Raw genomic sequence first — 23,349 nt, 5'->3', positions numbered from 1 at the left:
GACTTTGCGCCGATTCGTAATCAGACAGCATCGTTTGCCTGTTTAAATGGCTTTAAATGGGGATGGGTCAAATCTATGCTAGATGAGTAAATTTATGGCCATCTTTACGACAAGTCGATGGAGCCTCCAACTTCAGAGACAGTGTACCTCTAAATGTCTGATACCTTGTGAGAAACAAGAGATGTTTCTCACCAGGTTTCCTCGATCTGGCTGGTGGCCGCTGGAAATAGAATGCCGCGCTAAATGCACCTTTCGGTCTTTTCCAACAGCACTCCTCATTCTTTTAACCCCTCCCGTTCAGTCATCTGCTTATACCCCGCCAATATGCGCCAGCGGGGCTCATCCTCAGTCGTGCTGCGCCACAACAACCCGCGTTAAGCCTCGCTTCAAACGAACCGCTTCTTGCGTTTCCGTTCCTCCCATAGCCAATATTCGACGAACACCCGGAGTACTTCCGCCGACGGTTTCCGGTCAGTACCGGAAGTAAGCGCGGGTTGCTGACCGGAGCGCTTTCTCTGCCGCAACGCTCCCTCCCTGACGGTGTGCTTTCCTTTCGCCTTCGCTTCGACAGCCTCGCTATGTCCTACCCGGCGGAGGATTACGAAGAGGTACCGGCCTCGCCTGCTCACTTCCCACCCGGGGTCTTGGTCGGCGGGTGGAAATAACTTGCCTGGCCGGCCTTTGGGGTGCGAGTGCAGCCTAGCTGGCATTGGGAGGCGGTGAGGGTGGTTTTTGTCGGGCGGCCAAGCAGCCCCAGAAAGGCGAGGCTGGTTAGCTGGCAGTCCGCATCTGAGTAGGGAAAGGGCAAAGCATAGGTGCAGGGCTGAATTTAGGTTTGATGAGGCCCTAAGCTACTGAAGGTAATGGGGCCCTTCATATGTCCGGCTGTCCTTTGTCAACAACAAATTGTCGCTGTTTTTTGTGTTGAATATATGCTATATGGTAATTTATGGTTCTAATAGGCCCATACACAACACAAAACACGGTTGCTGTATGTAGGTTTCATTTTATTTGTTTTTATCTTATATTTTTGGGGGGCCCGAGAGAGTGAGGCCCCAAGCTATAGCTTGTTTAGCTTATACGTAAATTCGACACTGGCCAGGTGTGTTGATATTCTGGTCTTTCTCTGTTTTCAGGGCTCATATGATCCCTATACTTATCCAGGGGAGTATGATATGCACACAGGTGAGCCCTTTCGTTCATATTTTATTTGTTAAAAATATGGTGGTCTGCTCTTCGTCGGTATTGATGCTAAATTGTAAGATCTTTTGGGTTAACACCTCACACACATTTTTTATAATGTTTTTGTTATTCTCTCATCTCAGGCTGTAGTACAACAACCAAAAACTGGGATTTTTTTAAACACCAGGAAACACTAGACTAGAAACAGATAAACAGAGAAGGTTAACCCACCACCCACTCTTTTCTTAAAAATCTAAAAAGCCTGAGTAGACAGATATATATCTTCACTTGGTGCCAAACTGGAAATGTACTTGTAACAGGAGGGCAGTCCACAAACAGGATGCCGCTTTTGAAAAAAGTGTCCATATGGAATGAGGCTTCCACATAGGCCTGGAGTACCAAGAAAACACATGGACCTTGCCCACTCCCTATGCATGCTGACAAAGTGGATATGCTACACAAGATGTTTTCATGCTACATTAGGCTGGGACATTGTGGGATACACACAGGCCAGAGCTGATATTTAATAAAAGAAGGGGGTGCTGTACAAAAAGTTGCTAAGAGAATTTTACCAGCAGCAAGTGCTGCATCAGAATTCTACAACATGGTTTGTAATTTTCTGTTTTGGGCTACTATTAAAAGAACCAAACTTTTTCCTGGGTTGAATTTGACAATTCTTGTGGGAAGATTAGATAAGGTACTTTTCTGATTAAAATTTGTATTATCCCTGACTATTGTTAGGGATAATTCCCTGATGGAAATTGTAATCCAACATCTGGAGCACCATATATTTCCCATCCCTGAGGTTCTTGATGAGGGTCCTTCTTCCTGCTACTTTGCTACCCTCAATGTTGTCTCCTTCCATTAGTAGTAATTAATAGGGAAATCTTGACAGAGCAAAGTTACTAATAAACTGTTACTGATTTTGTATTCTCGTATTTTATTCAGTATGAGGGGGATTAACTTGAGTTATATCTATTTACCAAATTTAATGTCTTGAGACCTAAAACTTTCTTTTTAGTAAGCATGATGGTTATTTGTATTTCTTGGATTAAAACGATCTTGCTGTTCCTAGGTTCCAGTATTCTTTTATGAAATGTGTATGGATGTTTGGAAATTAAGCATGTAAAGTAATTATGAAGGGAAGTGGGGTTCTAAGTGCCAAGTGATTTTGAAGGTTGGAATGCAAACTGTTTCCTATTAATCTACATCAAAAGTGGGGAAACTGTAGCCCTCCATGTATTGTTGGACTCCAATTTCCATCAGCCCCAGGTAGTATGACGATTGGCAGATATTATGGGACTTTGAATTCAACAACATCTGGAATGCCACCTTATTCTACATCTTCCTGTTCTGTTTTAATATGCTTTCATGTCTTCTGTCTCACAGGAGATCCAAAACAGGATCTTGCCTATGAAAGACAGTATGAGCAGCAAACCTATCAAGTGATTCCTGAGGTGATAAAAAACTTTATCCAGTACTTTCACAAGACTGTGTCTGACTTGATTGACCAGAAAGTGTATGAGCTTCAGGCCAGTCGTGTATCTAGTGATCTTATTGATCAGAAGGTTTATGAGATCCAAGACATCTATGAAAACAGGTAAGATTCAGTGTTTCTCAGGGAAGTATGAAGTTTGCCAATATAAATGTCTTGTGGTATCATCGAGTCCCTCACATCAACACCTGTAAGAGAATAAATAATTGATGGGACAAAAATGCACAGCAGTTGCCTTGTTTATAAATTCTGGGAAGTTAGCTGAGGTTTGTGTAAAAGTTGGTTTATATTGTTGGCTCAATCATGCAACTAGCCTAGTTCTGTTTATTCTGGCAAAACATCTCAGGTAGTGGCTGTCCAAGATCTTTGGAAGATTGTTTTCTAAGCCATAATACTGAGGATCTTTTTAAGCAGAGATGCTTGGGGTTGAACCTGGGGGTTTCTGTGCTGCAGAGCTATAGCCCTTACAGAAGAAGACTTTTTTTCATTCCATTCTGAAGGGGGTCCTTCAGGTCTCACCAACAGACATGTGTAAATGAAAAGTCTTGCTATTGCTGTCTATAGATGGTAGATTTCTTTCTCACAGCAAATCAGTAATCCATATTTACATATGCTTGATTTAAAAAATTGGAAAAAGCAATGCGAGGTGCAACAGCAATGACTTAATGACTATTGACCATGTTATTTCTTTGTTTCTTTAGTACTGATGAGTGAGGCACTTGATTTACTAAACATTTCTGTGTGTTGCAGTTGGACCAAACTGACAGAAAGATTCTTTAAAACCACACCATGGCCAGAGGCAGAGGCTATTGCACCGCAGGTTGGAAATGGTAAGTATTTTCCTTTCCCTTGGTCAGCTTAATAAGGAAAAGTAATGGGGAGCTTGTGGCCCTCCAGAACTGATGGAGCTCTGAAGGGGCTGCAGGTTCTCTTATCGCTCCCTTAAGGTAAAGACTCATTATGGCCTTTGTCATACATTGGAACAGTTAACCTATTAAAAATAAATAAAAATGGAATCATGACAGTTTGGGCATTTGCAGTGAGCTGAAGCAAGCTTTACTCTGCGCTGCATTTTCACTTGGGCCCCCACTTATGCTTGGAAATGCTTAGTTGTGTTTGACATCTGTGATACAGTTATTCTGTATTGTAGTGGCCGATTGGCTGACAGTTAATTCAACTACATTAATTTAACTGCAAAAAGTTAGATTGAGGAGGTGGCAAGAAAAGAGACAGAAAGCATCTGTACTATGTAATCTAGAGACTTACGATCACCATTGTGTGGGTTCTAAGAAACATGTTTCTGCTTGGTCACAAAGGAGCCTTTAGATTATGTCTAGATCCTTTAGTATCGCAGATTCCTACTTCTTTCATAAATGTCTGAGCGCAGAGAAGAGAGTTTTTAATTGATGGGATTTTTGAGAGGAACACTTTCCTCTCTTTTTCATCATGATATTTATTCTGTTACGTTTCTACTGCACCTTTTCTGTCTTATTACTGCTGTTGATTGGAAAGGTTTATGCATCTAGATGTGGTTTTGATCTTGTTTAGTTGTTCTGTATCGGCCTTCACCAACTTGGAGTCCTCCAAATATTTTGGATTTGTTGTTGTTGTTGTTACTATTGTTACCATTATTATCACCTTTTCCCCCAATGGGACCCGCCTGCCATCAGCCCCAGCCAAGTTGGTGAGCAGCGGGTTGGCAAAAGCTGTTTGAAACTGAATCAATTCATTGGGTGAAGAAATAGGATGCAAATATTTTAAATAAGATAATATATCTATTTTTTCTTGAAGATGCTGTCTTCCTGATTTTGTACAAGGAGCTGTATTATAGACACATCTATGCTAAAGTCAGTGTAAGTACTGTGATGGAAAGTGAATTGACTTACTCAGTTGCTTATCCACCTTGAATACTTGGGTTGTTTTGACTTGGGATTATCATTAGGTGAGATGCTCAGCTAGTATTTGAAGCCCAGAAAATTAAACTCCTAAGCCAGGCATCCCCAAACTGCGGGCTTCAAGATGTTTTGGCCTACAACTCCCATGATCCCTAGCTAACAGGACCAGTGGTCAGGGATGATGGGAATTGTAGTCCAAAACATCTGGAGGGCCGAAGTTTGGGGATGCCTGTCCTAAGCTATATACCAGGGGTGGCAAACTCCCAAGAGACTGCGATCTACTCATAGAGTTAAAGACTAGCAGTGACCTACTTCCTTTTGGGGGCTTCAGGTCGAAGTTGTTGAGCTTTTATTAGGAAGGGAAGCCCTGATTTGGGGGGTGAAGGGCGAAAATGTTGAGCTTTTTTTAGGGGAACCAAACTTGTTGAGCTTCTTTGGGGGGAGCCAGTGATCTACCACAGATGTCCAGTGATCTCCCGGTAGATCACGATCTGCCTATAGTCGGATGTGCCTGCTATATACCATCTCAACTCTGATTCTTTTTTTAATTGCAGGGTGGTCCATCTTTGGAACAGAGATTTGAGTCATATTACAACTACTGCAATCTATTCAACTATATTCTCAGTGAGTTCCTAGGATCTGTGCATATAACTTCTTTCTTTTATTGTGAAAGAGAAAACAGGGATAGTTTATATACCAGGAGCGGGTTTAATCAACCTAGAATGCTATCCTACCCATGCACAAAACAGTGTTGGTGGCTGTTTAGCTGAACTTTTCTGTCCAGCAGATCTTTTTATGTTTAATCCCCCTCCCCCACCCACACATACTGAAAGCAATGGGGGTAATTAGCTATGTCACCTCAAGTCAGGTACAGCTAAGGACCTAGATTGGGCCCCTCTTGGGGGAACAGAGAAACTGTGGATCCATAGCCAGCTCTGCTCCACCCCAGGATACCCTGTTGTAAAGCACTATTCTTTCTACCACTTGTTGGAATACCACTGACGGTAGCTTTTCATCTGCCAAGCTCTCTGTGCATGCAGGTTGCTTCCTCCAGCAGACAACATCATGGAGGTTGGCTTGCTCTTTCAGTCTCTTAAGCACTATAAATCCTTTGTGAATGTTCTTCTCTAGATGCAGATGGACCAGCTCCCCTGGAACTGCCCAACCAGTGGCTCTGGGATATCATAGATGAATTCATCTATCAGGTGTGTAGCTTTAAGTTTGAAAGCCACAATAGAAACCTGGCTGTAGTCAACTGGAAAGTGTGCACCAGGCAATATGGGCTCGGGACTTCACATTGAGGGTTATGTACCTTCTTACTTTGCTTGGCTCTTAGTACATAAATAACCCTCAATGAGAAGTCCCGAGCCCATATGGCAGCCACAAGAATGGAGGATCGGGGAAAACAGCATGGAAACAAATTCCAACTTTAAGCAACAATCTCACCCAAAGCAGCTAGCAATTCACTTAAGTCATTTTCTGTTCAATATATCTACATTCTGTTTCAAAGAAAATCAGATTCCAGATACAAAAAACATGTAAGCCATTCAAGAGTCCGTCCAAGCCTATGTCTGTTTAGAAGTAAGCCTCTTGAGTTCAACAGAACTTACTCCCAGGGAAAACGTATACAGTGGTACCTCTACTTACGAATGACTCGACTTACGAATGTTTCTACTTATGAATGGAGCTCTGTCCGCCATCTTGGATGCTGTTTAGATAGGATTTTTTCTACTTACGAATTTTTAGATAGGGTTGCTTCGACTTACGAATTTTTTCTCCCAATGCATTCCTATGGGATTCGACTTACAATTTTTTTCGACTTACGAATGTGCGTTCGGAACGCATTAAATTCGTAAGTAGAGGTACCACTGTATAAGATTGCAGCTTCAATCACAGATGTCTTCTTGAAGCTGCCATTTTACTTCTGGGTGAAGAAACGTCTGGGAGTTTTTTTCTTGCCCAAAGTTCATATTTAAAATACTATTTAGTTAGAGACCTCTGTTATTTGGGCATGCATGTTAATAAATTGCCTTCCTTCGAGTCTTGCTCTGGAAAACTATTTATTTGGGATTTGTATTCTGTCTCTATGCACAAACTATTGGAGGTGAACATATATACTGACCCAGTTTTCTCCGACATTGTTCTCTGTATTCCTTCACAGTTCCAGTCCTTCAGTCAGTACCGCTGCAAGACAGCCAAGAAGTCAGATGAAGAAATTGATTTCTTGCGTTCAAACCCTAAGATCTGGAATGTCCACAGCGTTCTCAATGTGCTGCATTCCCTGGTGGACAAATCCAACATCAATCGGCAACTAGAGGTCTACACCAGTGGAGGTAAGAAGGAATCAAAGGTTTATGTTAGAGAGAGAATAGAAGTGGTTCTAGGTTGTGGTGTGAAGGCACATGAAGAACCATGCCTAGAACCATGCATTCACCACAAGGTGTTGGTTTCCATGATCAAGAAAAAGCAATATATAAATAAATTAAATAATAAAACAAAGCCTTATTCCCTGAGTTCCTGTCTGATTGGAAACCTGTAGAGGCTGTAAGTTCTCTTGTATAAACTCACTTGTATAAAACCAGCTCTGTATGTGTGTCGTTTTCGACAAGTAGCATAATTTGTTGTGGTTTTCTCCTCCAATACCTTTATTAATTTTCTTTCTGCAGAATCCTATCACTGAGAGGCTTTGAGCTATAGCTCTCCTTATCTGTGTGATAGGTACAGTTTAATCCGCAAGCCTGTTAAGCTAATTCTATCCTGCTCACTTTGTTTACCTGAAGCTAAATAGTCTTAAATATAATGCTTGGGTTTAGCCAGTGTGCAGATTAGCCAGGAAGGAAACTGCATTTTGAATATATTTGTAGGTCTTTTAATCAAACATGAGTCTTAGCAGTTTAGTATAAAATACTCATTTTTTAAAAAAACAAAACCAGCAGACTATAAATGATAAGATGAAAAATATACATAAAACAACCAACAGTTCATAAAAACAATTTACTAGTGGTAAATTACTTCAGTTGAATTGGTAAACTGCATGCTCGAGATAGCATAATATGGATTATTTTCATTCCAATGCATTTATAGTGCAGTTTTCAGCCAGTTTACTCAGAAGTCAGTCTTGCTGAGTTCCTTGAGCTTACTGAGTGCCTAACCATGTCTTCTCAGAAGTAGTTGAATTGAATTTAATAGGATTTACTTCCAAGTAAGTGGGGTTAGGGCTGCAGCCTTAGGTCGTAATTCAGGGTGGGAAAGCTGTGGCCCTCCAGATGCTGTGGGACTGTGGTTCCATCCACCCTTGTCTACATGGTCAGTGATCAAGGATGATGGGATTTTTAGTCCATCAACATCTGGAAGCCCACCAGTTTCCCACTACAGTGGAACCTCGGTTTATGAACACCTCGGTTTACGAATTTTCGGTTTACGAACGCCGCGGACCCATCTGGAACAGATTAATTCACTTTCCATTACTTTCAATGGGAAAGTTCGATTCAGTTTATGAACACTTCAGTTTATGAACAGACTTCCGGGACCAATTACACCCATGCTTCGGGTTAAGTACGCTTCAGGTTGAGTACTCCGTGGACCCGTCTGGAACGGATTAATCCACTTTCCATTACTTTCAATGGGAAAGTTCGCTTCAGTTTATGAACGCTTCAGTTTAAGTACTCCGCGGTCCGTCTGGAACAGATTAATCCACTTTCCATTACTTTCAATGGGAAAGTTCGCTTCAGTTTATGAACGCTTCAGTTTATGAACAGACTTCCGGAACCAATTGTGTTCATAAACCGAGGTACCACTGTACTGACATGATTCTTTGCATACTAACTTGAAACCAATTGAAACCATTGGTTTTATTTCTGAATAAAAATAGGTCAGGCTCTTCGTTCCTTACTCTTACATTTTTATATATGTTGAAATTGATTTTTTTTTTTACTCCGTTTGTGTACACTGATGTAGTAGTGACTGTAAGTACAAAACCAGAGGATGGTGCTTATTTCGGATAGATTAATTTGCACAATAGGGATGTTTGTTCCGACGGGAGGATCTGATTCTTCTAATGTCTCAGTGGAACTAGTAAATTCTCAAACTCCTGTGAGGCTTCTTAAAACACTTTCAGTTCTTGCTCTAGCCTCTACTACCATAGATGAATCCAAATAAACTATTTCTGTCTGATCAAGCTGATTATAAAACATGTTGAAGATTGCATATGGTCTCTTCTCCCCTGTCCTGCTATAGAATGCACAGTGGTACTTTCAAATTCCTATTAAATATGCAAATACTATTTCCCTCCCCTAGGTGACCCTGAGAGTGTAGCTGGAGAGTATGGCCGCCATTCTCTCTATAAGATGTTGGGCTATTTCAGTCTTGTGGGCTTGCTGCGCCTCCATTCACTCCTGGGAGATTACTATCAAGCCATCAAGGTTCTGGAGAACATTGAACTTAACAAGAAGGTAACAGAGCACAGGACTCAAATCCTGCCAGATGCTAGAGCATTAAAATAGAACATCCCTGTTCTTTTCTGGGGTGTTATACTGGTACTCATTTTTGTTGTTGAGGAGTCCTCTGGATTTCAATGAGGTTTGTGCACCTGATGATTTCTGGGTGCTCTTCTCACCTATGCTGTCATGTGTGTCAAATATAAATCTCTCTTGCCCCATTTAAGTGCTGAGTGTAGAGCTAATTTGTGTACATGGAGGGTACAGTCGTACTTTGGTTGCCGAACATCTTGGAACTCATACGTTTCAGCTCCCAAACGATCGAAAAGCGGAAGTGAGTGTTCTGGATGTCGAACGATTTTCGGAAGCCGAACATCTGGCACGGCTTCCGATTAGCTGCAGGAGCTTCCTGCAGCCAATCAGAAGTCATGCTTTGGTTTCCAAACGTTTCGGAACAGATTCTGTTCGACTTTCAAGGTACAACTCTGCTGTGAAAAATATTTCATTTTCAGTTCTATGCACAGTCAAAACTTGGGAGTTTTGAGAATCCAGCTCTTCTGAAAACCTTTTTTACTCTCCAAATTACAGGTGTATATTTGAAAATATGCAAAGAATCTCCTTCAAAGCATCTGTTTTGTCATTTCCTTTCATTCCCTGAGTTAATATTCTGAAGTACCTAAGTGCTAGGAGGCCTGTTATCTTGGATGTTTTATCCTTTGCACCATGATGCTTTTTGTGTACTTCTCCAATATCATTCAGAGGACCAAGAGCATGTTTCAGAGAAGGCAAGCTACAGATATGACCTGCCCATTTCTCACTGTTGCCAGTCCTGTTTTCCACCTCAGGAATTACCTGCCCTCTCCCCAGTACCCATTCCTGAATGCCATATTTAGATAAATGTATCAAAGTGTTAATTGCATTGTCAGCCATTGTGACCAAGTACATTGAATTGAGAACACAACATGGGATCTTAGCACTGAGGAGTGTCAAGTGTAAATGTTAGTACACCTGTAGGAAAATAGGCACACCCCATTACCCTTTTTCATGCTGAAAAATAAATAAATTTTAAATTTTGCTCAGGTTTGTTAGTAAACCAAATAAAATGTCACACCTATTAGAAAGGCAACAGTCACGCCCAGTGTAAAACTGGAATAAATAATATATTATGCCCCAAGCCTGGTTTAAAAAGATAGCATGGAGCTGTTCTGTTGTACCACTTCAGGACTACCACTGATCCCCTTTCTAACATAAGGTACTTGAGCAGAATCCTTCCACCATATCCTTTGGAAGAAAGCTGTCCCCAGTAGTGATTGAAAATTATTCCCTCCAGGCATCTCACTTGAATCTCTTCCCTTCCCAGAGTATGTATTCACGAGTGCCAGAGTGCCAGGTCACGACCTATTATTACGTTGGCTTTGCATACCTCATGATGCGACGCTACCAAGATGCCATCCGTGTCTTTGCAAACATCCTCCTGTATATTCAGAGGACCAAGAGCATGTTCCAGAGGACAACCTACAAGTATGAGATGGTAAGGTGGTAAAAAGTCGCTTGTTGCTTCTGTTCCGAGCGCCTTTTCTTGATGCTGTTGATTATTTCCTCCCAGGCACAGACCAAATTTGTACACAATGCTAAACTATTGTTTGTTTGAACTTCCATTTCTCCAATTAACCACAAGTTGTCTCACAAAAAAGGAGACAAGTCATGACTTGTTTCTCTAAAGTATGGCTTGTTTTCCAGCTGCCCTTGACTTTTGTAGCATGGTAAGCTGCTGAGGTAGCCAAACATATCAGGGTGGGGGAAGCATGGCTGTTTGGTCAACATATAACTCCATACAACAGTTAAAACACAACTGATTTGTAAGCCAGCAATGAACTAGGACAGGGGTCAGCAAACTTTTTCAGCAGGGGGCCAGTCCACTGTCCCCCAGACCTTGTGGAGGGCCGGACTGTATTTTGAGGGGGGAAGTGAACGTAGTCCTATGCCCCACAAATAACCCAGAGATGTATTTTAAATAAAAGGACACATTCTACTCATGTAAAAGCACGCTGATTCCCAGACTGTCCGCAGGCTGGATTTAGAAGGCAATCGGGCCAGTTCCGGCCCACGGGCCATAGTTTGCCTACCCATGGACTTTACATCATGGTTTGTTGGCAGAAAATAAGCCTTGCTTAGTCTGCCGGGCTGGGTTTGCACATTCAGGCAACCATAGTTAGGCTAAACAAACTATGTCTTAGAGCTACGTGTAAAACAAACCATGCTCCTCTACTTCCAGAGTAATTTAATGTATTGTCTACCCAGAAGTAACTCCCATTGTATTTAATTGGACTACACCATGATCACTGCTTTATTGTTATTTCTAGCCTCCAGCATTCTAACCAGATTTTCAAGTTTGTTTTCTTTCTTTCTTTCTTTCTTTTTCTTTTTTTAAAAAACATTTTATATTACCTGCAGTTAAGCCTGATTTGGTCACAGACTTTCTGGCCTTCCTGGGACCCATATCTTAATCCAGAAGGCAGCTGATTAAATCTTTCAGGAGCCAGTTTCTCCTTGGCTCCTTACTGTCTGCCCCAAACACATCAAAATTAGTCTTCACCTTCAAGGCTTTCTTCTGCTAATCTGACCTTGTCTCTTGTTACATTGCTCACACACTTTCCCCTGGCATTAATACCAGCTGTGATGTCCTCTCTCTGTGTGTGTATTCACCCCCCCTACCCCCACCCCTTCACTGTATTAATCCTACTTGCAATAGTAGGAGACAACTAAAACAGCTTCATTGTTTTGATCTGCCAAAACCGTTGCTCTCTTCATTAATTGTGTTGAGTTTGTTCTCTGGATCTCTAAAACCAGTAAGTCAGTATTGGGTATCATGGATGATGAATCTTTGGCTGTAATTGTCCCACTAAGGCTTATTTGCAGTATTTTAGTCAGCTAGCAATGTGCGAGTACAATGGCCTTAAACCTCACTGTTTTACACAAACTCTTGTTGCTTCATTCTATAGTATTTTAGAAGATTTTATAGTACCTGCAGGTCTCACATCTTCTGCCAAACTCCTCCAGAATGCAGCTGATTAAATCTTTCAGAAGTCAGGGTGCAACTCAACCCAGGCCATTCCACTTCTGGTTATTACCTGTCTCATTGTAGTGGGAAGAGAGTGTTTGGGTCAGTTCAGTAACTTTTGTTTTGAGTGGGGAACTGAAGGGTGAGGAGGGAAGTAATAGAGAGTAAGAATAGGTGGGAAATAGCCAGAGGAAGCTTTCTTGACATCCTCCCCCCGGACAATGTATTTCTGGGCTTCTCCCTGTGGGTTAGTAACATGCTTGTCTTTTATAATAATGCACCATTATATTTGCTTAGGTTCACATAGTAATACTTGTAGAAAATGTTTCGTGTACGTTATCTCAGTAATTTTTACAACAACCCTGTATATCAGTATCATTATTCCTGTTCTGCAGCTGGGAGGAAGAGACTCAAAAGATTGATTTATTACATTTCTATCCTGGGGAAGAGAGGAATAACAAATTTGCAAAATAATACACTTTATTCTGTGTATTTTATACTAGCAGCCTCATATCCAGCATTGCTCAGAAATTCTAAGAAACCAAAAAAATCAGTGCAGTTTTGAAAGGTTCGGTCTGCCATATTGATTCAAACCTGCATCCAATTGTATCCAAACATAAATGCAAATGTGCACTTGGATCTTGGGAACAATCATGCAAAAATTAGTTTCTTAAAATATATGGCAGATAAGACATATTTAAAACATTTAAGAAACCTAGTAATCTCTAAATAGTGGCTTTCCTAAGGCACTCCTAATTGGCATTTCTGAAGTTGGCACTCTTCAGTTACCAGTGCAAGGGCACATAGGCCTTACTATGGAAATGCAGGGTAAGAGTGACTCCATTGCCTGAATCTGTGTAGCGAAATGGCCAATGGCAGCTTTCAGTTTAATTCTGGCAGTTCAGGCTGTGTGCCTGTCTATTCTGTTTTGGTCACCGTGAAAGTTACCTGTCAACTCAAAGCAGAGGTGAGATTTGACTGGAGGCTTCTGTCACTCAGACTTTTGGCCACTGTGCTGCATGAGTCCTTACGTGGAAATTTGAAAATACGGAGCAGAGTGTTTCTATTGAGCTTTCTTTGTGTCACAGATCAACAAACAAAACGAGCAGATGCACGCCCTGCTGGCCATTGCGCTCACCATGTACCCTATGCGCATCGACGAAAGCATCCACCTGCAGCTCCGAGAGAAATACGGGGACAAGATGCTGCGCATGCAGAAAGGCGACGCTCAAGTGTACGAAGAGCTCTTCAGCTACGCCTGCCCCAAGTTCCTCTCCCCTGTGGTCCCCAACTATGACAACGTTCACCCCAACTACCACAAGGAGCCTTTCCTGCAGCAGCTGAAGGTCTTTGCCGATGAGGTCCAGCAACAGGCCCAGCTTTCTACCATCCGCAGCTTCCTGAAGCTCTACACCACAATGCCAGTTGCCAAGCTAGCCGGTTTCCTGGACCTGACAGAGCAGGAGTTCCGTATCCAGTTGCTCGTCTTCAAACACAAAATGAAGAACCTGGTCTGGACAAGCGGCATCTCTGCCCTGGATGGCGAGTTCCAGTCTGCTTCTGAGGTGGACTTCTACATTGACAAGGTCTGCCCATTCCCGGCTGTCTGTTCACGTCTCTCTGTCCCTTATAGGAAGCTTTCCGGGTTGGTCAGATTGCATAGGTGACGTGGGGAAGGACCATAACTAGTGGTAGAGTATCTGCCTTGCATGCGAACGGGCTCTTGTTCCATCTCTGGGGTCTCCAGGTAGGGCTGAGAAAAGCTATTGTCTGGGTTCGCTGCCACTAAGAGTAGGCAATACAGAGCTAGATGAACTAGCGTTCTAACTTGGTAGAAAGCAGCTTCCTGCAGAGTTCCTAGAGCGCCCATCTCCAGGCAGCCAGAGGTACCTGCTAGGAATGAGCTCTTCACTGCAGAGTTCCTGGAGTGGAAACGAGCTTTAACCCAAGAAAGGCAGAGGTTAGAGGTTCTCCCAAGAATAGATGCATGCTTTTTAAAAATCCATAGTGCCACCTACCATAGGAGGTACTTTGTTTTCCAGTACAATCAGCCCCCCTCTCCCTCTCCCATTTCATTCTAAAAGGGACAAAGCTATGAATCTTGTCCCAAAGAGTTCTATTCACTCCCACCTTTAGAAATCAACTACCCTCACTCACTCAGTTTTCTCCATCAGTTCATCTTCTGCAAATACATCAGATTAAAGGCATATACATTAGTGATTATACACAAGGGATGGGAACCCTGTGGCTTTCCAGATGTTGTTCAACTTCCAGCTCCCATGAACATCTGGAGGGCTATATCCTGATATCTGATACACACCATCATCAAATCAATTCCCATTCTCATCTGTTTGGATGAAGTTGCATGTGTGTGTGTATATATATATATCATTTTCCTAGGGAGGGGTGAATACAAGGACATCTTCAATGGAGAGAGCATTGGTTGAAGCACCCTGTCTTACTATCTGACAGGCTTATCCTTTTCTTCTTTATAAGTATGGAGTATTGTTATGTTTATTTGTGGCATCATAAAACAGTCTGTAGGCAACTTGCAGAAAGTGGGCAATATCTATCTATATCTATATCTATATCTATATCTATATCTATATCTATATCTATATCTATATCATCTATATCTATATCATCTATATCTATATCTATATCTATATCTATATCTATATCTATATCTATCTACTGTGTTTCTCCGAAAATAAGACACCGTCTTATATTTATTTTTCTTTAAAAAAAACACACAATGGTTTATTTTCAGGGGATGTCTCTTTTTTTATTAAGAATGGTTCAGTTTAACCTACAAGGTTAAACTACCTATCACTATGGCTTATTTTCGGGGTATGGCTTATATTCCTTGAATGCTTAAAAATCCTGCTATGTCTTATTTTATGGCTATGTCTTATTTTCGGAGAAACAGGGTATCTATCTATAATATACAAATCATTGATAGCCGCTTGGAATTAATAATGCATCAACAAAAAAATAAATAAACATCACAGTGTTCATGGACCAAGATAGCCAAGTAATCAGATTATTTCAAATGCCTGGGAAAAGATGTAGATCTTACCTGGCACCAAGAAGACGTTAATGTTGGCCTCACTCCTTCAGTAAGGAAGGAGCCTATCTGAAAAAATACCCCTAGTTCCAGGCTAGAGTGAACTTCATACAGAGCTGTTGCCTGTTAACACCCCTGGGCTGTTCCTTACTGTTGCCTATCTCCTGGCAGGACATGATCCACATCGCAGACACAAAGGTTGCTCGCCGCTATGGGGATTTCTTCATCCGCCAGATCCATAAGTTTGAAGAGGTAAGCTAGTTGCTGAATGAGCAGGCGAAACTTACTAAAATGTTATCATTTGCAAAATTTGATGGGGTGACCTATCTGCACGCTTTCAGCCAGGGTTTGAGGAACAGCTGTGTCTCTCTGTACAGGAGAGAGTGAAATCCAAACAGCATTGCTATGAATGCCAGAAATGAAAACATAGGTGACAGCAGTGCCATCTATCTGTCAGTGGAAGGAGTTCTCCCAATGTCACCTACCCTCTTCTGTCTCCTGCTGCTTGCCAAGGGGGAACATAGTGTAGTTGTTCCAGCTCTCCCACAGAGGGCGCTGCATCACCAGGAGTCCCACCTGGGGGAATGAAAGCTCTATGATGGGGAAATGGCCATTGTGTTGTTTAGACTCACATGGAGAGTGCCACCTTGAGCTGGCTTAACCAAACGCACTGAGCACAGCACCACAGGTGGAAGAGTGCCCTTCTTGGTAACAGATGGCCATCATCTGCTGTACTGTGCACTTGTGTTCATTACTTAAACATGTAAGAATAAGGATAAATACAAGATTTGCAGGTGAGCAGTGAGTTAAGTGTTGAGTTTTTAAGATTCCTAGGTTAGGGAATAGGGAAAGAACTGGGAATATGTAGCACAGAATGGAGGAGAGGAAGAGATAGTAGTAGAGTGGTATTCGGCATTCTAAAATGCAGTCCAAGAAAGCAAAAATACATTGAAGGAAGATTCTGAAGCCATGGGTACAGGTTTTATGCAGCCTACTTCAGTCTGGCTGGTTGCTTCCCAAATGCAAGAACATGGACAGGGCATGATTTTGTTTAAGACTGGGTAAGCATCTCTTAAGCGATATGAACTCTAGGGTAGGGGTGGGGAGCCTGTGGCCCTCCAAACGTTTGGATTACACCTCTGATTATCTCTGTCTGCCAGGTCGGGCTGATGGGAATTAAAAGTCCAACAGCACTGGGGGGCCACAAGTTAGCTTAGGGGAGCCTTTTGCTGCCTGTTAAAGGTAAAGGGACCCCTGACCATTAGCTCCAATCGTGACCGACTCTGGGGTTGCGTGCTCATCTCGCATTATTGGCCGAGGGAGCCGGCGTATAGCTTCCAGGTCATGTGGCCAGCATGACAAAGCCGCTTCCGCTTTGCTGCCTGTTACTAAATACTAAATTACCCAATATCCTTGTAATGCTTTGCAACTTACGCAGTTATGCAAACTTCTATTTGATGTTCAACTCTTCTGTGTTCTGACCTCAAATCTCTCCATCTTGGTAGGATCTAAGTGGTTTAATTTTCCCCATGTCTGCACTTTGCATTCTTGCATGGTGCCCAGATCCTTGAATGCACAGTGCATAGTTCGGATAGTACCAATTTTTTTTTGTGTGTGTGTGTGTGTGTGTGTTTCTACCCTGCCCCCAAGAATTTCCTTGTAATTAGATGTCTGTCTCTTTCAGCTGAATCGCACTCTGAAAAAGATGGGCCAAAGACCTTGAAAGTCGTCTTGAACTCGTCATCAACCGCCTGGTTCTTTCTGTTAAGTGGGCAAACGGGGGGTGGGGAGAGAGAATGAGCTAAGAATTTTGGAATTTTCTGTAGGGCTCTGCAGTTTTTATTTGGATAGCAGACAGCTGAGCTCATATAAAAGGACTAAGAAATCTAATTAAATGAGTGAAATATCTCTTGTGTCTCTGGAGTTATAGTTCATTTGTCCCTTCAGGGGGAGGTGGCCAATTTCCTAGCTTCTTTTGATATCTTAACTTTTGATATCTGTGGGAGGTGTGTAGGGATAGCTGACAGACAGAGCACACATGAGGACACTAATACAGCCATCCACTACTTTGAAAAGTGGTCCAAAGATGCTGTCTCTTCTTTTTAAGAAACCTACAATGAAAAGCTTGCACCTGCCCTTTCCCCTGTTGCTTTGTTTCCTAACATAGGAAGGAGACCTGACATGCTGTATACTGTTAAAAGAAAGAAAGGGCTTGGTTATATGTCTCCTAGGCATTTCTAGGATGTCATGTGAGTTCAATCCAATTTACTAGAGAGTATTATCCCGATCTCAAGCTATTCACTGCTTACCTTTCAGGGGTGTTACTATCACTAGATGTCCTTTTGGTAAACGTATGCTAAGCACTGTAACAGTGGATTCTTACGAGATCTACAATATCAAATGTTTTTCAGACTTCCTTGTGTTGTATAGTTCATGCTGAAACTTGTGGTTTTTACTGGTCCTTTTTTAAAGAAGTCTTTTATAGCAGAAAATATAGCAGTGAAGGTCTGAATGGGCCTTTCAGTTTCCCTTTGTATAAAATAAAAGAATCTGCGGCTGGGGTCCTGTGCATGCATACGTGGCAGTAACTCCCATTGAACTCATTGGAGTTGATTTCAGAGTACTCATGTGTGGGATCAAGCTGCACAAAGCATAAATCTATCTTATTTATATTTGAATCTGATGCCAGGATAGCTTTCAGAATGTAAGTGAGGGCAACAGATGTTGGGGAAGGCTTATTGCAGTGATGGAACAATGTGCTGAAAGAACCATAAGCACATTGTTCAAGTCGTACTCCTTCCTAATTTCCCCAACAGGAGCAAGTATGTGAAACTGACTGCAAATAGCTTTCATCCATCCTCTCAGTGTGAGGTTAGCACCTGTTGGAAACCTTGTTTGCATCCTGTAAGAGGCATCTTATAATGAGCTCTGTTAATGCATATGCTGCAAGCCCCAAAGGATTTGCATGAGAGAACTATAAGTAGGACTGTGCTTTCCTCACTTCAGGGGTTTGCCACAGAATAGCAAAGTTGGGTCCTTCTCACAGTTTGGCATCCAAAGAACCCGCATCTGCTCTCTGTTCCTTTTTATTAAACGTTTTTCATGCCTGGCTGCGGAATAAGGCTTGGTAATGAATGGGGATGCTTTGAAAGCACTTTCGGACAGAACACAGCTGTCTTCCCCTAGTTTCTGCCTCCTGGTGAGGGTTTCCTTGTACAGTTTGCTCACTGCCAATACTCCAAACTCTACACTTCCTTCTGCTTTCCTGATCCTTGCCAAAAAATGGAGGGAGATATCAGATCCATATAAAACCAGAGTCTTGCAAAGACTGTATTTTACAACATTGCTGAACACATTTCATATAACTGCTTCTTGCTGCTGGGTGGTATTTCTTTGGAATGCATGCAGCAACTATTTGTACAGTCAGAGAAGATTTAAACCTTCTAGCGTTCTGTATAAGCCTAAATGGTATTAATAGGTGATTGATGTACATATTTGCAATGTATGATGACTCTTGACTGAAGGTCCTGTTCATTAGTCTGGGAAGATCTGTTTATATGAATGGGTGTCAGAAGTTTACTGTATATAGTTTGCAGGACCGTTAACAAACTGGTTCTCCAACTTTGTCATAGTGAGCTTTCCAAAGAAAAAGAGAAAAGCCAGTATAACAGTTGGCTGTAGTCATGCACATAGCCTCATGATGAGAGGGAATAGGACTGCATGCACATATACTACCATTTCAGAATGGCTAGAGCCATGTGAGACAAAAGAGGCGGAAATATTTGTCCTGGGAGACTCGCACGATACAAAGAGTTGCAGCCTATTGTGACATACATCAAGAAGAAGAAGAAGAATTTGGATTTGATATCCTGCTTTATCACTACCCGAAGGAGTCTCAAAGCGGCTAACATTCTCCTTTCCCTTCCTCCCCCACAACAAACACTCTGTGAGGTGAGTGGGGCTGAGAGACTTCAAAGAAGTGTGACTAGCACCTAGCAGCTGCATGTGGAGGAGCGGAGACGCTCTTAACCACTACACCACACTACATCAGAAGAGCCCTGCTGGATCAGGCCAAAGGCCTGTCTAGTCCCGCATCTTGTTCTCAGAGTAGCCAGCCCGATGCCCATGGGAATTCTGCAATCTGAACCTGAGCAGAACAGCACCCTCCCCACCTGTGATTCCCAGCAACGCATTCAGAGACATACTGTTTGTGACAGCGGAGGGAGAATGTAACTATTGATAGCCCATCCTCCATGAATTCGTCTAATCCTCTTCTAATGCAATTGAAGTGACCATCACAACCTCTGGTGGGTGTGAATTTCCATTTTCTTTTTGAGGTGAGGCGACCAGAACTCTACCCAATATTCCAAGAGCAGTTGCACCATAGATTTTTATAATGCCTTTACGGTATTGGCAGTTTTTCAGTTCCTTTCCTAATGATCCTTACTGCTATGTGTCGGTTTTTCATCATGTGTGGTAAAAAGAATACAACACACAAAGCAGCCTTTGCTTGGGGCTTAAATATGGAACCTCTGCATCTTGCACCTGTTACGCATTCCCAGGATTTTAGTAGGGAATGGCTTATGTCATGCCTTGCACACTTAAGCCACTGTGATCCCCCCACAAGCCGCTAAAGGTTAGGAGAGATTCACTCCAGTCACCACAGTTGACCTCCTGGAAAGAAATCAGGCCAGTTGCTCTTTGCTGCGAGAGGAAGGCCGGGCTCTGTTGGAGTCTGTGCCTGGCACCGACAGAAGGCAAAAGGAATTTGGAGCACGCAGCCACACCAACAGAGTGCAATTGTTGAAACGCTGGTGAAGCTTCTGTGGAGCAACATTGTTGTTGGTTCTCCTCTCTAGGCTCAGCTGCTGTGATAGATTCTGAAAGTTGGTAGCCGTTGGGTAGGTAAAACACTCTTTTCAGATCAGAAAAGAAAGTTATCATTCATGAGATTTTGGAGTGAGGCGTAAAAAGCAAAGGTGTTAATCCACTCTCCAAAATCAATCAACCAAAGTATGACTAAATAGCGACAAGCTCTTCAAGACCTCTTGTGTCAGCAAGAGGTGACGCAAAGGAGGGGGAGGAAACGAGGTGCTGCAGAGCAACCATGCTACCAGATCAGGAAGAAGCACTTGTCTCCACACAATCATAGAATCATAGAGTTGGAAGAGACCACAAGGGCCATCCAGTCCAACCCCCTGCCAAGCAGGAAACACCATCAAAGCATTCTTGACATATGCCTGTCAATCCTCTGCTTAAAGACCTCCAAAGAAGGAGACTCCACCACATTCCTTGGTAGCAAATTCCGCTGCCGAACAGCTCTTACTGTCAGGAAATTCTTCCTAATGTTTAGGTGGAATCTTCTTTCTTGAAGTTTGAATCCATTGCTCCGTGTCCGCTTCTCTGAAGCAGCAGAAAACAATCTTTCTCCCTCCTCCATATGACATCCTTTCATATATTTGAACATGGCTATCATATCACCCCTTAACCTTCTCTTCTCCAGGCTAAACATACCCAGCTCCCTAAGCCGTTCCTCATAAGGCATCATTTCCAGGCCTTTGACCATTTTGGTTGCCCTCCTCTGGACACGTTCCAGCTTGTCAGTATCCTTCTTGAACTGTGGTGCCCAGAACTGGACACAGTACTCCAGGTGAGGTCTGACCAGAGCAGAATACAGTGGTACTATTACTTCCCTTGATCTAGATGCTATACTCCTATTGATGCAGAATTGCATTGTGGTTTATTTATCCAGGTGGTGTACAACAACAGGTATACAGCAATACTTAAGATGTAAAACACCCTTAAAAACAATACAAAACAATCGGGCTAATAAAAAAGTTTTAAAATTCTGCATAGACCCGTTGGCATTAAAAAGTGTCCAAGAGATGCTTGAAAATCACAAGTGAGGGTGCCTGTTGAATCTCTGCTGGAAGGTTTTCACAACATGAGGCTATTCTGGCCTCTGTAACATGGGACAACTTAACAGTGCTCCTCCCAACAGTCTCAGTGATAATTAGCTAAACACCGTAGACCCGGTTTGCTTCCAGCAATCACTTCATAACTTCTAAAGTTGGAAGGGATCCCTGAGGGTCATCTAGTCCAACCCCCTGCCATGCAGGACTCTCAACTAAAGCACTATTTCTCTCAGTTTTAATCCCTCACAGGAATCCAACTCAAGAAAAAAGAGCAAACAGCAAAGAAGCTATCTCTCCTCTTGCTTGCAGTCAAATGGGGGAAAAAACTTTTGCTTTTAAGGTAAACCATTCTTAAATTCCAGATGATCTTATGTGGCTGCTGAGTCCCTTATTTATAACAATAGAGCAGGCTTCCCCAAACTGCGGCCCTCCATGTGTTTTGGCCTACAACTCCCATGATCCCTAGCTAACAAGACCAGTGGTCGGGGAAGATGGGAATTGTAGTCCAAAACATCTGGAGGGCCGAAGTTTAGGGATGCCTGCAATAGAGTGTAGAACAAGTAAGTTGGCTGAAAATAAAGGTTCTCCTCAGGAGTGTTCTGTTCTCAGATTAAGAGCAGCATAGAGAACGAGAATAGAGGATCCTCTGTGAAGAGTTTGAGACATATAAACCTTGTTACCTGGATCAAGGAAGCCACAAAACCGTTTGAAAACATGTGAAGGGGGGGGGCAGTCTGACTGCAGCAAAGGGGATCTTTTCTGGCTTAGTTAAGGCCATAACATCTGCAGCTATCTCTGGAAGGAGCATGTCATATTCTGAATTGCTTGGCTTCCAGCCTTTCTGCTCGCCTACTCCTGCCCTTTCGGCTTTGGAAACCACAAAGAACTCATTGTATCCACTGGTCTGAAAATACTGCTGTTTTCCATAGCTCCTTGCAGCAGGGCCGGTTAACGGCACCGCTGCCAGGTGTCTGGCGGTTAAGAGCCCCAAATCCTCTGTGTACCTGTAAAGGTGAAGTCACGGCTCTGCCTGGATGCAGGACACACCCTTCCGCATCTACCTTGCTTAGCTCCTCATTCCAGTTCCCCTGGTCTGACCAGTTTTTGCATGGGTTTCTTGGGAGACGACTTTACGTGTTTGCTTTCCCAAACAACTGATCCAATATTATGTTATTTGAGGTTTTATTACCGACGAGCAGAATATAAAACTTGTGGGGGGGAAACAAACGATATTGTTCCTGTATTTAATTATTCCATTCCCACCACATTATCATCTTTTACCTAGCAATATGTATGGTGCTTTAAAAAAGAACCATGTATGACAGGTTTCTGCCCCAAAGGGCTTACAATCTAAAATAGACACAGGGAAACTGAGGAAAGTGTTGGGAGGAAATGGGCAAGCAAGAGATGGATACAGTATGTGGTTCTTTCAATCACATATTCCTTAGCTTAATTCCCTGTGGAGAACCTTAGCCCTCCATAGGTTTACACAATATTGTTTAGTAAAAAAAATTCCTTCAATAGCACCTTAAAGACCAACTAAGTTTTTATTTTGGTATGAGCTTTCGTGTGCATGCACACTTCTTCAGATAAGTGTGCATGCACACGAAAGCTCATACCAAAATAAAAACTTAGTTGGTCTTTAAGGTGCTATTGAAGGAATTTTTTTTATTTTACTTCGATCCAGACCAACACGGCTACCTACCTGTAACCAATATTGTTTAGTTTATGCCTGGTTTTGATAATTCTGAATGAATGGCTAGTGACGTTTGATCACAAGAATGCTAATGCTCCTTAATAGCTGGGTCTCCGTCTCCAGCCCTTGGAATGGAATACTCCCAGCAGATTCTGAGGAGGTGAAATGGTTTAGAGCCAGTTCTGCAGTATGAATTTCAAAGGCAGAGTGTGTGTTGATTTGGTTGAAGCATCCTTGGTGTACAGTTGCACCTTTTGTAGACTTCATGAAGGATTAGTAGCTTTCACCTCCACTATGTTTGGCTTGTCTATCTGTTTTAAAAGCAAATATTACAAAAACAAATGCCATAATATTCCTGTGCTCTCTCATTCAAAAGAAATTAATTCTGTAGTGCTGTCCTTGGAACTTCTCAACGCTTGGCAGCGGGGAACATGTAACAATATGCACATTCATTAGTGTCACAGCGTGGGACCAAAATCTGCTTCTCTTTCATTCCCAGAGAGGGTGGGCAACGACGTTTTGAAAGATGCCAACTGGAACTCACTAATTTCATAATGTATGCGATTTCTGTAGATTTATACAGTTTTGGAAGAGTCCTGGTT

General features: G+C 42.4%; 1 protein-coding gene across 2 annotated transcripts; it reads left to right on the top strand.

The window, feature by feature from the left end:
* The first annotated feature begins 461 nt into the window (after positions 1–461).
* On the top strand, positions 462–17,044 carry EIF3L (eukaryotic translation initiation factor 3 subunit L). 2 transcript variants are annotated; one of them, XM_035127463.2, is made up of 13 exons: positions 462–608; positions 1,137–1,185; positions 2,572–2,782; positions 3,428–3,507; positions 4,469–4,530; positions 5,127–5,196; positions 5,704–5,777; positions 6,734–6,905; positions 8,869–9,023; positions 10,369–10,539; positions 13,158–13,655; positions 15,308–15,388; positions 16,821–17,044. In XM_035127463.2, exons 1-13 carry the CDS (start codon positions 579–581, stop codon positions 16,857–16,859), a joined length of 1,692 nt encoding a protein of 563 aa, XP_034983354.1. In that variant the 5' UTR covers positions 462–578; the 3' UTR covers positions 16,860–17,044. The 2 variants fall into 2 exon arrangements, with proteins under 2 accessions (XP_034983354.1, XP_034983356.1); XM_035127465.2 differs by lacking the exons at positions 462–608; positions 1,137–1,185; positions 3,428–3,507 and having other exon boundaries at positions 2,704–2,782.
* Positions 17,045–23,349: the final 6,305 nt, after the last annotated feature.

This window comes from Zootoca vivipara, chromosome 10, assembly GCF_963506605.1.
Source record: "Zootoca vivipara chromosome 10, rZooViv1.1, whole genome shotgun sequence".
NCBI classification, from domain to species: Eukaryota; Metazoa; Chordata; class Lepidosauria; order Squamata; family Lacertidae; genus Zootoca; species Zootoca vivipara.
This window is presented reverse-complemented; position numbering and strand designations above follow the sequence as displayed.

What these genes read in the sequence shown, in the direction of transcription:
- EIF3L (XM_035127463.2), top strand. Translation starts at nt 579, where the DNA reads ATGTCCTACCCGGCGGAGGATTACGAAGAG. An exon ending in CGGCGGAGGATTACGAAGAG is followed by an intron (nt 609 to 1,136) that starts GTACCGGCCTCG and finishes CTCTGTTTTCAG; the next exon opens with GGCTCATATGATCCCTATAC. An exon ending in TGGACTTCTACATTGACAAG is followed by an intron (nt 13,656 to 15,307) that starts GTCTGCCCATTC and finishes ATCTCCTGGCAG; the next exon opens with GACATGATCCACATCGCAGA.